General features: G+C 48.9%; 1 protein-coding gene across 1 annotated transcript in view; it reads left to right on the top strand.

Annotated features, from left to right (window-relative positions):
* Nucleotides 1–13441, top strand: part of LOC129842514 (calpain-3-like) — a 59596-nt gene that overhangs the window by 24028 nt on the left and 22127 nt on the right. The window contains exons 9-14 of the mRNA XM_055911093.1: nucleotides 3240–3400; nucleotides 4778–4947; nucleotides 5347–5358; nucleotides 5562–5770; nucleotides 10956–10992; nucleotides 12862–12939. Of these exons, the coding sequence (XP_055767068.1) occupies nucleotides 3240–3400; nucleotides 4778–4947; nucleotides 5347–5358; nucleotides 5562–5770; nucleotides 10956–10992; nucleotides 12862–12939 (667 nt within the window). The remainder of the gene's footprint in view (nucleotides 1–3239; nucleotides 3401–4777; nucleotides 4948–5346; nucleotides 5359–5561; nucleotides 5771–10955; nucleotides 10993–12861; nucleotides 12940–13441) is intronic.

Raw genomic sequence — 13441 nt, forward strand, 5'->3', positions numbered from 1 at the left:
CTCTCCTCTGTCTCCATCCCCTCTCCTCTGTCTCCATCCCCCTCTCCTCTGTCTCCATCCCCTCTCCTCTGTCTCCCTCCCCTCTCCTCTGTCTCCCCCCCTCTCCTCTGTCTCCATCCCCCTCTCCTCTGTCTCCCTCCCCCTCTCCTCTGTCTCCATCCCCTCTCCTCTGTCTCCATCCCCTCTCCTCTGTCTCCATCCCCTCTCCTCTGTCTCCATCCCCTCTCCTCTGTCTCATCCCCTCTCCTCTGTCTCCCACCCCCTCCCCCTCTCCTCTGTCTCCATCCCCTCTCCTCTGTCTCCATCCCTCTCTCCTCTGTCTCCATCCCCTCTCCTCTGTCTCCATCCCCTCTCCTCTGTCTCCCACCCCCTCCCCCTCTCCTCTGTCTCCATCCCCTCTCCTCTGTCTCCATCCCCCTCTCCTCTGTCTCCCTCCCCTCTCCTCTGTCTCCATCCCCTCTCCTCTGTCTCCCTCCCCCTCTCCTCTGTCTCCATCCCCTCTCCTCTGTCTCCCTCCCCCTCTCCTCTGTCTCCATCCCCCTCTCCTCTGTCTCCATCCCCTCTCCTCTGTCTCCCTCCCCCTCTCCTCTGTCTCCATCCCCTCTCCTCTGTCTCCCTCCCCCTCTCCTCTGTCTCCCTCCCCTCTCCTCTGTCTCCATCCCCTCTCCTCTGTCTCCATCCCCTCTCCTCTGTCTCCCTCCCTCTCTCCTCTGTCTCCATCCCCTCTCCTCTGTCTCCCTCCCCCTCTTCCTCTGTCTCCCTCTCCCTCTCCCTCTCCTCTGTCTCCCTCTCCCTCCTCTGTCTCCCTCTTCCACTCCCTACCCCCTCCCCCTCTCCTCTGTCTCCCTCCCCCTCTCCTCTGTCTCCATCCCCCTCTCCTCTGTCTCCATCCCCCTCTCCTCTGTCTCCCTCCCCCTCTCCTCTGTCTCCATCCCCTCTCCTCTGTCTCCCTCCCCTCTCCTCTGTCTCCCTCCCCCTCTCCTCTGTCTCCATCCCCCTCTCCTCTGTCTCCATCCCCTCTCCTCTGTCTCCATCCCCTCTCCTCTGTCTCCATCCCCTCTCCTCTGTCTCCCTCCCCCTCTCCTCTGTCTCCATCCCCTCTCCTCTGTCTCCCTCCCCCTCTCCTCTGTCTCCATCCCCTCTCCTCTGTCTCCATCCCCCTCTCCTCTGTCTCCCTCCCCCTCTCCTCTGTCTCCCTCCCCCTCTCCTCTGTCTCCATCCCCTCTCCTCTGTCTCCATCCCCTCTCCTCTGTCTCCATCCCCTCTCCTCTGTCTCCCTCCCCCTCTCCTCTGTCTCCCCCCCCTCTCCTCTGTCTCCCTCCCCCTCTCCTCTGTCTCCATCCCCCTCTCCTCTGTCTCCCTCCCCTCTCCTCTGTCTCCATCCCCTCTCCTCTGTCTCCCTCCCCCTCTCCTCTGCCTCCCTCCCCTCTCCTCTGTCTCCCTCCCCCTCTCCTCTGTCTCCATCCCCTCTCCTCTGTCTCCCTCCCCCTCTCCTCTGTCTCCATCCCCTCTCCTCTGTCTCCATCCCCTCTCCTCTGTCTCCCTCCCCCTCTCCTCTGTCTCCCTCCCCCTCTCCTCTGTCTCCATCCCCCTCTCCTCTGTCTCCCTCCCCTCTCCTCTGTCTCCATCCCCTCTCCTCTGTCTCCCTCCCCCTCTCCTCTGTCTCCATCCCCCTCTCCTCTGTCTCCATCCCCTCTACTCTGTCTCCATCCCCTCTGCTCTGTCTCCATCCCCTCTCCTCTGTCTCCCTCCCCCTCTCCTCTGTCTCCATCCCCTCTCCTCTGTCTCCATCCCCTCTCCTCTGTCTCCATCCCCTCTCCTCTGTCTCCCTCCCCCTCTCCTCTGTCTCCCTCCCCCTCTCCTCTGTCTCCATCCCCCTCTCCTCTGTCTCCCTCCCCTCTCCTCTGTCTCCATCCCCTCTCCTCTGTCTCCCTCCCCCTCTCCTCTGTCTCCATCCCCCTCTCCTCTGTCTCCATCCCCTCTCCTCTGTCTCCCTCCCCTCTCCTCTGTCTCCCTCCCCTCTCCTCTGTCTCCATCCCCCTCTCCTCTGTCTCCCTCCCCCTCTCCTCTGTCTCCATCCCCTCTCCTCTGTCTCCATCCCCTCTCCTCTGTCTCCATCCCCTCTCCTCTGTCTCCCACCCCCTCCCCCTCTCCTCTGTCTCCATCCCCCTCTCCTCTGTCTCCATCCCCTCTCCTCTGTCTCCATCCCCTCTCCTCTGTCTCCATCCCCCTCTCCTCTGTCTCCATCCCCTCTCCTCTGTCTCCATCCCCTCTCCTCTGTCTCCCTCCCCTCTCCTCTGTCTCCATCCCCTCTCCTCTGTCTCCCTCCCCCTCTCCTCTGTCTCCATCCCCTCTCCTCTGTCTCCCTCCCCCTCTCCTCTGTCTCCATCCCCCTCTCCTCTGTCTCCATCCCCTCTCCTCTGTCTCCCTCCCCCTCTCCTCTGTCTCCACCCCCTCTCCTCTGTCTCCCTCCCCCTCTCCTCTGTCTCCCTCCCCTCTCCTCTGTCTCCCTCCCCTCTCCTCTGTCTCCATCCCCTCTCCTCTGTCTCCCTCCCTCTCTCCTCTGTCTCCATCCCCTCTCCTCTGTCTCCCTCCCCCTCTTCCTCTGTCTCCCTCTCCCTCTCCCTCTCCTCTGTCTCCCTCTCCCTCCTCTGTCTCCCTCTTCCACTCCCTACCCCCTCCCCCTCTCCTCTGTCTCCCTCCCCCTCTCCTCTGTCTCCATCCCCTCTCCTCTGTCTCCATCCCCTCTCCTCTGTCTCCATCCCCCTCTCCTCTGTCTCCCTCCCCTCTCCTCTGTCTCCATCCCCTCTCCTCTGTCTCCCTCCCCCTCTCCTCTGTCTCCCTCCCCTCTCCTCTGTCTCCCTCCCCCTCTCCTCTGTCTCCATCCCCTCTCCTCTGTCTCCCTCCCCCTCTCCTCTGTCTCATCCCCTCTCCTCTGTCTCCATCCCCTCTCCTCTGTCTCCCTCCCCCTCTCCTCTGTCTCCCTCCCCCTCTCTTCTGTCTCCATCCCCCTCTCCTCTGTCTCCCTCCCCTCTCCTCTGTCTCCATCCCCTCTCCTCTGTCTCCCTCCCCCTCTCCCTCTCCTCTGTCTCCCTCCCCCTCTCCTCTGTCTCCCTCCCCCTCCCCCTCTCCTCTGTCTCCCTCCCCCTCTCCCTCTCCTCTGTCTCCCTCCCCCTCTCCTCTCCTCTGTCTCCCTCCCCCTCTCCTCTGTCTCCATCCCCTCTCCTCTGTCACCCCAGGATGGCCTTTGAGGACTTCAAGAAGAACTACACCAAGATAGAGATCTGCAACCTGACCCCTGATGCCCTGGAGGACGATAAGATCCACAAGTGGACGGTGTCTGTGAACGAGGGTCGTTGGGTCAGAGGCTGCTCCGCCGGAGGCTGTAGAAACTACCCAGGTAGGAGATGATCCCTGACCTCTAACCTTCTACTGTAGGGCTCCTGAGTGGCGCAGCGGTCTAACGGCTCTCACTGCAGTCCCTGGTTTGTCATTCCACATTTAAATCACAACTCCTCCACACGTGTATACAACCAGGCTGCGTCACATCCGGCATCGAATCGGGAATCCCATAGGGCGGCGCACAATTGGCCCAGCGTCGTCCGGGTTTGGCCCGGGGTTGGCCGTCATTGTAAATAAGAATTTGTTCTTAACTGACTTGCCAAGTTAAATAAAGGTTAAATAAAGGTTAAACAAAGGTTAAACAAAGGTTAAATAAAGGTTAAATAAAGGTTAAATAAAGGTTAAACAAAGGTTAAATAAAGGTTAAACAAAGGTTCAATAAAACTATTAATAAAAAGGTTGATAGAGGTTGTCTGATGCAATGGAACGAATTTTAGACAACCAATCGCAGCGCTCCAATGGATAGCAACTGTTGTCGAGTCTGACACCTCGAACAAGCTCATGTTTGAGTTTTCTTTAAAAAAAAAAAATGTTTAAATGGCTAAATAATTGAACAGTGCAGCTACTTGCTACTGGAATTCCTGAAATGCAGAAATGTTGGAGTATTTCTTGAATCTGAAATGATACTTTTGTTATATTGTTGTCTAGTTCAGCTGGTTAGCTAGCTCTCAGTCTCATTGACCACCAAGCGTTGCTAACGCTAGCTAGCTAGCCACTTAATATTAATTGTTTAGCCATGTTATTAATAAAACTTCCCATCTGCTGTCGACATACAAGATACAATTTGACACCACTAGTTTTCTCGAAAAAGTGGTTGTAGTGTTGACTGCATGCTGACAGTGAATTCAGAGCCATTCAGTGGCTAAACACACTACAAACATAATATACCAGGTTCCCGTGAAGCCTGTGTAATGACAACATACTTGAGAGTTTCCTGACTAGCAAGATGTAGTCAGTATTTCATTTAATTTTGTATTAAAAACAGTTTGAGATCATTGGGAGGGGATTTCACCAGTGGCTAGAAGGGGGAATTGGGTTTCCTGGGAAAATGTTGTTGTGACGCTCGTCTGAAGAAGTGAACCAAGATGCAGCGTGGGGTAAGTTAATCATATTCTGTAATGATAACCAGCAAAACCAAGAAAGAGAGAACCCACGAAACGTCCAGCCTTGTAGGGCTCAACAGCAACAATACAAGAACAAGATCCCACAATCCCACACGTAGCAGACAATGAGTGATGTGGTGTGTTTGGTTCTGAATCCTACCTCTATTTATGTTACATAGTCTATCCACAAGGATTAAGTTCTGCAAGTTCTGGACCTAGTCTACACATAGTAATGTGTTCTGTTTGGTTCTGAACCCGTTCCCTACCTGCAGATACATTCTGGACCAACCCTCAGTACCGCCTGCGTCTCTTGGAAGAGGATGATGACCCAGAGGACAACGAGGTGGCGTGTTCCTTCGTGATCGCTCTGATGCAGAAGAACAGACGGAAAGAGAGGAAGATGGGAGCCAATCTCTTCACCATCGGTTTTGCCATCTACGAGGTGTCCCCTGTCAGACGTCACACAAAAAAAAAAAAAGATCTTAAACAACTTTTGTTATTCTTTAAAGGGACAATCTGCTGTTCAAACAACAACAAATCACACTGTTAGTTGAAAATTTCAAAAATGGATGTGCCAGTTGCAGATTTCCCCTTTAACATATGTTGGCGACACACATTGTATCAAATCACTTCAAATCAAATGTTATTGGTCACATACACATGGTTAGCAGATGTTAATGTGAGTGTAGCGAAATACTTGTGCTTCTAGTTCCGACCGTGCAAGTAATCTAACCTAGCAACATGCAGCATTCAGTTGTAAACATAGCTGAGTTGTTAGTGGTGTTTGCCGATTCTGTTTCTGCTGCAAACACAACTCACTCTTCTCTCTGTCTGTCTGCAGGTACCGAAGGAGGTAAGGACAGGAGATGTGGAATGTGTTTGTTTACACATTGTGGTTTTACTATTTTAATACATTTTTTACCGCCATATTTTTAAACAATGAAAGTTTCTATGGTTAATAGTATGACAACAATGACTAATTCAACGCTTTGCTTTCACACTTTTCATTCCCGATCTTTCTTCTCCTCCCTCCTCTGTCTGTGTGTTTCTAACCAGATGCACGGAAACAAGCAACACATGCAGAAGGACTTCTTCCTGTTCAACTCATCCAAGGCTCGCTGCAAGTCCTACATCAACCTGAGGGAGGTGACCCAGCGCTTCCGTCTGAGCCCCGGGGAGTACGTGATCATCCCGTCTACCTACGAGCCTCACCAGGAAGGAGAGTTCATCCTCAGAGTCTTCTCCGAAAAGAGGAACACCTCAGAGTGAGTGAGGGAGAGCGGGGTGGTGGTGGAGCGCAGAGGGAATATGGGAATATGCCTAGACCCCCTGGGGAAAAGCAATGCAAGGCCATAGTGAAGTGTCTAAAAGGTTTATATTAACAGTAGGGCCGGGATTTAAACAAACGCAGATTAACGGCCTGTGCATTGCTATAGCCTTTTTAAAAAGCAATTTCTCAGACGTTTTTTCTGGGATCCTGTTGTGTCGTCGTAAAAACAGCGGATCCCGTTGTTTTAAAGAGTATATCACCTTTCAAAAGTCAATCGCAGTGCACAGGTCGCTTATCTGCATTTGTTTAAATCCCGGCCAATGATGTCTCACACTTCCTTGGACACTGGTTAACTATATATAGATTTGCAAATAAGTGATTAATATATTCCATAACTTAATGAGTAACTTAATTATGATCTTAGTAATAGTATGGGATAGGAAATGAGTCTTTGTTATTTGCCAGCTTCTCAGGTGTTTTACGTTATCTGGCCCAATGTCTATGATGGGTTAAGCAATGTGGGTGGGTTTGTGTTGTTGTCAGCTTAGAGTGCCCCTTTTGGGGAGGGGGTGCTGGTTGGGGTTATGGGGTTGGGGGGTGTTGGGGTCAGACCACCCTAGACAAACTATTTTAACGGCAATTTGATTTGTAGAGCTGGAAGGAATCGGCCCCAGTTCGAAGCTGTTATGGAATCTTTTTTAGGACAAGCAACTTCAAATTCAGGGATGCTCCGGTAAACATTTTATTTCAGTATTAAAATAAACCTCCTGCTCTGCCTCCAAACCTCCCGAAACAACCGTCACCCTAGAAAACAAGAGCTCCTAGCTCTGGTGGAAGAGGAGGATCTGAATGTCTGCAACAACTGGAAGAAGCTGGAAGAAGCTTCAATCTGAAGAAGCTAGAAGAAGCTGGAAGAAGCTGGCAAAACCCGAAAGAAGCTTCAATCTGAATAAGCTAGAAGAAGCTGGAAGAAGCTGGCAAAACCTGAAAGAAGCTTCAATCTGAAGAAGCTGAAATATCTGGAAGAAGCTGGAAGAAGCTGGAAGAAGTTGAAATCTGAAAAAAGCTATAAAGAGATATGACCAACTTGATTATGGATCGGTTTCCCGGACAAAGATTAAGTCTATTCCTAAAAAGCAAAAATCAATAGAGAATCCACTTAGATTTTTTTTTTTTTAAATCCAGGATTAGGCTTCATCTGTGTCCAGAAAACTAGCCCTATGAGTTTTAAGATAACAAAGTCAGGCTTTTTATTTAATCTCAGTGGGAGTCACTGTTTTCGTCCATTTGTTTTTAAGGAAACGTCAGGTCGTAGGTTATATAATCAAGTTGTATAGGTATTGTCTGCCATATCTAGCCTGTGGTGAGAAACCTGTTGGGCCTAATGCTCCTCCAGAGCAGATATGACCTGAACATGTACTAACCTATCTTCAATATCTTCAATTTAAGCCTACTAGAAAGTGTGTGCCTTCAGGCCTGGAGGGAAGCAAAAGTCATTCCGCTTCCTAAGAATAGTAAAGCCCCCTTTACTGGCTCAAATAGCCGACCAGTCAGACTGTTACCAACCCATAGTAAAGTTTTGGAAGAAATTGTGTTTGACCCGATACAATGCTATTTTACAGTAAACAAATTGACGACAGACATTCAACAAGCACAGCACTTACACAAATGACTGATGATTTCCTGAGAGAAATTGTTAATTTAATAAAAAAGATTCTGGGGGCTGTTTTGTTAGGCTTCAGTGCGGCTTTTTACATTATCGATCAGTCTGCTGATGGAAAAACGTATATGTTATGGCTTTACACCCCCTGCTATAATGTGTTATGGCTTTACACCCCCTGCTATAATGTGGATAAAGAGTTACCTGTCTACCAGAACACAGAGGGTGTTCTTTAATGGAAGCCTCTCCAACATAATCCAGGTAGAATCAGGAATTCCCCAAGGCAGCTGTCTAGGCCCCTTACTTTTAAAAATCTTTACTAATGACATGTCTCTGACTTTGATTGTGTGTCTATGTATGCAGATGACTCAACACTATACACGTCAGCTACTACAGTGACTGAACAGACTGTAACACTTTACAAAGAGATGCAGTTAGTTTCAGAATGGGTGGCAAGGAACAAATCAGTCCTAAATATTTAAAAAAAACTAATAGCATTGTATTTGGGACAAATCATTCACTAAACCCTAAACCTCAACTATATCTTGTAATGAATAATGTGGAAATTGAGCAAGTTGAGGTGACTAAACTGCTTGGAGTAACCCTGGATTGTAAACTGTCATGGTCAAAACATATTGATACAACAGTAGCTAAGATGGGGAGAAGTCTGTCCATAGTAAACGGCTGCTGTGCCTTCTTAACAACACTATCAACAAGGCAGGTCCTGCAGGCCCTAGTGTCTACCTTCTTAACAACACTATCAACAAGGCAGGTCCTACAGGCCCTAGTTTCTACCTTCTTAACAACACTATCAACAAGGCAGGTCCTACAGGCCCTAGTTTCTACCTTCTTAACAACACTATCAACAAAGCAGGTCCTACAGGCTCTAGTTTTGTCGCACCTGGACTACTGTTCAGTCGTGTGGTCAGGTGCCACAAAGAGGGACTTAAGAAAATTACAATTGGTTCAGAACAGGACAGCACGGCTGGCCCTTGGATGTACACAGAGAGCTAACATTAATAATATGCATGTCAATCTCTCCTGGCTCAAAGTGGAGGAGAGATTGACTTCATCACTAATTGGTTTTGTGAGAGGTATTGACATGTTGAATGCACCGAGCTGTCTGTTTAAACGACTAGCACACAGCTCAGACACCAATGCATACCCCACAAGACATGTCACCAGAGGTCTGTTTAAACTACTAACACACAGCTCAGACACCAATGCATACCCCACAAGACATGCCACCAGAGGTCTCTTCACAGTCCCCAAGTCCAGAACAGACTATGGGAGGCGCACAGTACTACATAGAGCCATGACTACATGGAACTCTATTCCACATCAGGTAACTGATGCAGCAGTAAAATTAGATTTAAAAAAAAAGATTAACAGCGGAGACTGTGAAGAGACGCAAACATAGGCACAGACACATGTAAACACACACATGATAACATACGCACCATACACACATGTACACAAGGATATTGTAGATATGTGGTAGTGGGGCCTGAGGGCACACACTCAGTGTGTTGTGAATTCTGTAATGAATGTAAATTGTATAACTGCCTTAATTTTCTCCGGACCCCAGGAAGACTAGCTGCCGTCTTGACAGGAACTAATGGAGATCCATAATAAACCCCAGGAAGAGTAGCTGCTGCCTTGGCAGGAACTAATGGGGATCCATAATAAACCCCAGGAAGAGTAGCTGCTGCCTTGGCAGGAACTAATGGGGATCCATAATAAACCCCAGGAAGAGTAGCTGCTGCCTTGACAGGAACTAATGGGGATCCATAATAAACCCCAGGAAGACTAGCTGATACCTTGGCAGGAACTAATGGGGATCCATAATAAACCCCAGGAAGAGTAGCTGATGCCTTGGCAGGAACTAATGGGGATCCATAATAAACCCCAGGAATAGTAGCTGCTGCCTTGGCAGGAACTAATGGGGATCCATAATAAACCCCAGGAAGACTAGCTGATGCCTTGGCAGGAACTAATGGGGATCCATAATAAACCCCAGGAAGACTAACTGATGCCTTGGCAGGAACTAATGGAGATCCATAATAAACCCCAGGAAGAGTAGCTGATGCCTTGGCAGGAACTAATGGGGATCCATAATAAACCCCAGAAAGAGTAGCTGATGCCTTGGCAGGAACTAATGGGGATCCATAATAAACCCCAGGAAGAGTAGATGCTGCCTTGGCAGGAACTAATGGGGATCCATAATAAACCCCAGGAAGAGTAGCTGCTGCCTTGGCAGGAACTAATGGGGATCCATAATAAACCCCAGGAAGACTAGCTGATACCTTGGCAGGAACTAATGGGGATCCATAATAAACCCCAGGAAGACTAGCTGATACCTTGGCAGGAACTAATGGGGATCCATAATAAACCCCAGGAAGAGTAGCTGCTGCCTTGGCAGGAACTAATGGGGATCCATAATAAACCCCAGGAAGAGTAGCCGATGCCTTGGCAGCAGCTCATGGGAATCCATAATAACTACAAATACAAATGTACTGAAACTAAGAGGCCAGAGAGAAGGGGAACGGCTCCTCAATTAGACATTTGGCAAAAAGAAAAGAAGTTGTCGAAGATCTCTCATGAAAAACACGTAACAGCTAGTAAATTAACATGTTTTCTTACAGCTCGTTGTGAGGTGGTAAGGCGTGTGGTACGTAAATTAACATGTTTTCTTACAGCTCGTTGTGAGGTGGTAAGGCGTGTGGTACGTAAATTAACATGTTTTCTTACAGCTCGTTGTGAGGTGGTAAGGCGTGTGGTACGTAAATTAACATGTTTTCTTACAGCCTGTTGTGAGGTGGTAAGGCGTGTGGTACGTAAATTAACATGTTTTCTTACAGCCTGTTGTGAGGTGGTAAGGCGTGTGGTACGTAAATTAACATGTTTTCTTACAGCCTGTTGTGAGGTGGTAAGGCGTGTGGTACGTAAATTAACATGTTTTCTTACAGCTCGTTGTGAGGTGGTAAGGCGTGTGGTACGTAAATTAACATGTTTTCTTACAGCTCGTTGTGAGGTGGTAAGGCGTGTGGTACGTAAATTAACATGTTTTCTTACAGCCTGTTGTGAGGTGGTAAGGCGTGTGGTACGTAAATTAACATGTTTTCTTACAGCCTGTTGTGAGGTGGTAAGGCGTGTGGTACGTAAATTAACATGTTTTCTTACAGCTCGTTGTGAGGTGGTAAGGCGTGTGGTACAATAACTATTGTCCTTCAGTTCAATGCTATTGGATAATGGACCATAATAAGGCTTTAGAACTTTAGAACCAGTTTTAAGAAAAGAGTATAATTCCATATAATTGATGATGCAACATTACAGTTCCTAACCCAGAGATATACTTTATAGACATTTAGGAATAGCTGGAGATGAGAAATGCGATGAAATAATGAGTCGTTAGGATGTTGAAGCGTTTGGTTCTCTGTAAGAAAATGTGATCTAGACGATGATGTCATCTCTGCTGGCGTCACCATGGTGACTGCTGTTTGTGTTGGTTTCTAATCAGGGAGATAGAGAACAGGATCGAGGCCGATCATCCAGTGGTGAGTCACAGTCCACAGCCCAACTTCCTGTCTCTGTCGGTCATTCTGTCAACATCTGTCTCACAGTCCACAGCCCAACTTCCTGCCTCTGTCTGTCATTCTGTCCAGCGTCGTGTATCTATCTGTCTCGTAGTCCCCAGCCCAACTTCCTGTCTCTGTCGGTCATTCTGTCCAGCGTCGTGTATCTATCTGTCTCGTAGTCCATAGCCCAACTTCCTGCCTCTGTCTGACATTCTGTCCAGCGTCGTGTATCTATCTGTCTCGTAGTCCCCAGCCCAACTTCCTGTGTCTGTCTGTCATTCTGTCCAGCGTCGTGTATCTATCTGTCTCGTAGTCCACAGCCCAACTTCCTGTGTCTGTCTGTCATTCTGTCCAGCGTCGTGTATCTATCTGTCTCGTAGTCCACAGCCCAACTTCCTGTCTCTGTCGGTCATTCTGTCCAGCGTCGTATATCTATCTGTCTCGTAGTCCATTGCCCAACTTCCTGTCTCTGTCTGTCATTCTGTCCAGCGTTGTGTATCTATCTGTCTCGTAGTCCACAGCCCAACTTCCTGTCTCTGTCTGTCATTCTGTCCAGCGTCGTGTATCTATCTGTCTCGTAGTCCACAGCCCAACTTCCTGTCTCTGTCTGTCATTCTGTCCAGCGTCGTGTATCTATCTGTCTCGTAGTCCATTGCCCAACTTCCTGTCTCTGTCTGTCATTCTGTCCAGCGTTGTGTATCTATCTGTCTCGTAGTCCACAGCCCAACTTCCTGTCTCTGTCTGTCATTCTGTCCAGCGTCGTGTATCTATCTGTCTCGTAGTCCACAGCCCAACTTCCTGTCTCTGTCTGTCATTCTGTCCAGCGTCGTGTATCTATCTGTCTCGTAGTCCACAGCCCAACTTCCTGTGTCTGTCGGTCATTCTGTCCAGCGTCGTGTATCTATCTGTCTCGTAGTCCCCAGCCCAACTTCCTGTGTCTGTCGGTCATTCTGTCCAGCGTCGTGTATCTATCTGTCTCGTAGTCCACAGCCCAACTTCCTGTGTCTGTCGGTCATTCTGTCCAGCGTCGTGTATCTATCTGTCTCGTAGTCCACAGCCCAACTTCCTGTGTCTGTCGGTCATTCTGTCAACATCTGTCTCGCAGTCCACAGCCCAACTTCCTGTGTCTGTCGGTCATTCTGTCAACATCTGTCTCACAGTCCACAGCCCAGCTTCCTGCCTCTGTCTGTCATTCTGTCAGCATCATGTATCTATCTGTCTCGTAGTCCACAGCCCAACTTCCTGTCTCTGTCAGTCAGTCTTCTCCAGTCTCTATTTTTTCACCATGTCTTGGATTATTGTGACTGTGGTTAATAAATAAACAACCGAATTTCTTATACTTTTGTGTTTAGATTTTTACGACGCCTTTCGAAAGGGAAATTGGCCCGATATTATTATTATTATTATCTCAATGAGAAATGACATGAAAACAACAGTATTCGTTTTTTCGGTTTTCATCTTTCAGAAATGTATCTGCCTCAGACACTTTGCCTCTCTCTCTCTCTCTCTCTCTCTCTCTCTCTCTCTCTCTCTCTCTCTCTCTCTCTCTCTCTCTCTCTCTCTCTCTCTCTCTCTCTCTCTCTCTCTCCCCTCCCTCCCTCCCTCTCCCTCCCTCCCTCCCTCCCTCCCTCTCTCTCTCCCCTCCCTCTCTCTCTCCCCTCCCTCCCTCTCTCTCTCCCCTCCCTCCCTCTCTCCCCTCCCTCCCTCTCTCTCTCCCCTCCCTCTCTCTCTCCCCTCCATCCCTCTCTCTCTCCCCTCCCCCTCTCTCCCCTCCCTCCCTCTCTCTCTCCCCTCCCTCCCTCTCTCTCTCCCCTCTCTCTCTCCTCTGTGTCGTCTTCTCCTTCTCAGCCGGCCCCATCCAACGCGGGGGAGGAGAGTGAGGAGGACCAGCAGTTCCTGAGCATCTTTCAGCAGATAGCCGGGGATGTGAGTACGGGGAGGCCAGTGAGCGCTTGGGGGAGTGTGAGTATAGTGCTGGGGTGGGTGGTCAACCAATGTGCTCCCAATCTAAGGCCGGGATTCAATCCGATCTGCATTAGATCCGCGTTACGTATCTAAGGTCATTTCCCATTGAGCTGACATATGCAGCATTCTCCGCGAACACGGCAACATTGCCTTTAAAAGCGGTCTGATTGAATCCCGGGCCTGTATTTCCTATGTCATGCCTACTGTATTTCTGGCCTATTACTGTTGTTACCAGACCTGGGATCAAATACTGTATCTACACTTCATTTAGCTTGCCTGGTGCAATGAAACCAATAAAAAAAATCCCAAAAGTGGAAACTGGCACTCCAGGTAGGCTCAATCAACTGATTTAAAGTAAGTATTATACAGAGGAAAACAAAATACTATTGGAACTCAGGTCTGGTTAGAAAAAATGTATTTGATTCGGTTATTTTATCGTGTAAGGATGCTTTCAGACATCAAT

Source organism: Salvelinus fontinalis, unplaced genomic scaffold (genome assembly GCF_029448725.1).
Source record: "Salvelinus fontinalis isolate EN_2023a unplaced genomic scaffold, ASM2944872v1 scaffold_0045, whole genome shotgun sequence".
In the NCBI taxonomy this organism is placed as follows: domain Eukaryota; kingdom Metazoa; phylum Chordata; class Actinopteri; order Salmoniformes; family Salmonidae; genus Salvelinus; species Salvelinus fontinalis.